A 2,447-nucleotide genomic window follows, 5' to 3' on the forward strand; every position below is an offset into this window, starting at 1 on the left:
TTCGTTCCCAGTGCGCCGAGCACTAGCTACATGTAATAACGTGTGGTTTCTAATATTCGGATACGTTCGCTCTATATATAGCAAGTGCTCGGCGCACTGGGAACGAAGTTCCGTGTAAAAATATGCCGTCACATGTATCATTCCATGTGATGGAACTCAGAGAGGGTAAAAAAAGTGGCATGAAATAAAAATAGTGTAACAGTTTCGATAACAAATTGTCATTGCGACAGTTGAACAAAAAGTTTTATTTTTACTTAAATGTGAAAAGGAATTAAAGATTTATCATTCTCTCTTAGAACATTTTCTGCTATTCCAATTGTACGAATGCCTTATAAAGGTATCGGCGGAGCGACATTTGGTGGACCCAAGAGAGATATCCTATTTGTTGTAACGGTACAGGCACGTGTTAATGTTCTATTAGCACAAATTACAGATCGTACAGCAGTCCCTACTTCTCTCTACAAAATTACTGATCTCGGCGCAAAAGGTCGTAAATCATCACGTTTGAAAATTTAGAGCATGTTGTAAGCCCATGGAAATTCGGTTCAGATTTTAAGAATGAACTAAATTTCAATGAAATTTGAAATTTTTTTAGTTTCCCACTCAAGTTCCCTTTATTTTAAATAAATCCAAAAAGGTAATAAAAAGTGAATAATTATATTTTTTTACTTCAATCAAGAATTATTGAATGAAATTTATTTTCAAGCGATTGCCATGAACATTTTTTGCTCTATGTTTCTGTTCTGTTTGTCTTTAAAATCTACATCTTTCGAGAAAAAAGAAAAGAAAAGGAAACGCCATTGTTACAGTTCAAACCACATAGAAACGCAGTACACGATGAGGTCTTATCGTGAATTAGCGAAAAATGAAAAAGAATTGTTTTGTTCCCTTTAAAATATGACGACTCTTTGTAAGATTTTCTACAGAAAGTCCTAATTGAGCGATATAATCTTGGATATACTTACTTTTTTATTTAATAATAATAAAATATGATTGATTCAGTCAATATAATAAAATTTAAAATTTAGCCAAAAATTGAGTCGTTTGACTTTGTGAATATTCACATTAGTGTCTTCGATTCTCACGCCATAATTGAGAGTAAATAATGACACACATATTGATTTTTTTTTATGCAATACGGGAACAAACAAGCGTCGTTGAAATGATAAATACTATTTGCATTGAACTGGCCGCAAAAAAATTAATCAAACATTTGTGCTAAACATGTGCTTGACCAAAATATAAAAAATAAAACACATAAGAATACAATAATTGGTTCAATTATAGGCTATTTAAAAGCATTTGATGTTTAAATCTCGTCATTTAAACGAATTCAACTAATAGAATAGCTTCCGAATAATAATACTGAGTTTAATAGAAAAAATAACTTTAGTTCATTAAAAATGTGGAAAAGTATAGCAATTCTTAGTGTGTTTCTTCAGTGCATATATGCAGTGAGTATAATTCCAAAGCTTAGGCCATTTTTCTACTAAAAATCAAAGTTTTTCAAAATATTTCATTTCCTCCTGAACACTTCGTTATGCTTTTTGGCGATTTATTCTTTATTTTTCCTTAAAAGTGATCAATCTGATTAAAATGAGTCTAATTTTCTAGTCTGATATCGAAATTACTTCAATCCCCGCACCGTTTGCCGGCATCGGATTTGCAACCATTTGGGATGATTGCACACAAAGTCTGTACTACGTTGACTACATCTCGACTGGTCAGAATTTATCAATTTTTCGATACGGTTTCAATGAAGATCGTGGCTATGGAGCTTACATAGTTGGTGTGATCACGTCACCGTCTTTTATTTTGCCGATTAAAGACTGTAACAAATACAAACATCTGTTTGCCATCGGCGTGGATCATGATGTAATCATTGTTGAATGGGATGGAAAGTCACCAGCTGCAAAAGTCAGTACACTATTTAGTGTTGAACAATTTGATCAGAACAGTCGTTGGTGTTTGGCAAAGCAAAGCAAACGCGGCCACTTTTATGGTGGATCCAATCATGTTACGTTCTGTAACTCACCGAAAAATGCATCACTTTACATGTACACGCCTGAAAAAGGTGTCACACGTCTCTTTGGTGGTATGATTTCAACCACGGGACTAGCCTATGATCACGATCATCTCTATCATGTGGACGCTTGCACAAATCTTATCACTGCTTTCCATGCCACGACATGCGGCGATATTTGTAAGAAAAAAAAATTGAAAATATCTCGTTTTATTTCGATTGATTGGATTTCGGTCAAACCTTATGCCAAACATGAAATATTTAGTTCGAATACTTTCATATTTTGATTTCAGGCAACGGCCGACTGCTTTATGACTTCAACGGTTTAGGTAATTTTGACGATTTTAATTTGGATTTCAGACTATATTATCCATTTTAGAAGAATGAAATTGACTTGCTACGTTGTAAATGACTTTTTACATGG

At 33.7% G+C, this 2,447-nt stretch overlaps 1 protein-coding gene across 1 annotated transcript; it reads left to right on the forward strand.

Annotated features, from left to right (window-relative positions):
- Positions 1-1,614: 1,614 nt before the first annotated feature.
- LOC129571097 (uncharacterized) lies at positions 1,615-2,203 on the forward strand (the record flags this gene model as incomplete). Its single annotated transcript, XM_055450861.1, has 1 exon — positions 1,615-2,203. A coding segment is annotated over one exon (589 nt), but the record flags the coding sequence as incomplete, so codon positions are not given.
- Between the last annotated feature and the right edge of the window lie 244 nt (positions 2,204-2,447).

Source organism: Sitodiplosis mosellana, unplaced genomic scaffold (genome assembly GCF_009176505.1).
Source record: "Sitodiplosis mosellana isolate CC-2019 unplaced genomic scaffold, AAFC_SMos_1.0 Smas_scaffold_1280, whole genome shotgun sequence".
Classification (NCBI taxonomy): domain Eukaryota; kingdom Metazoa; phylum Arthropoda; class Insecta; order Diptera; family Cecidomyiidae; genus Sitodiplosis; species Sitodiplosis mosellana.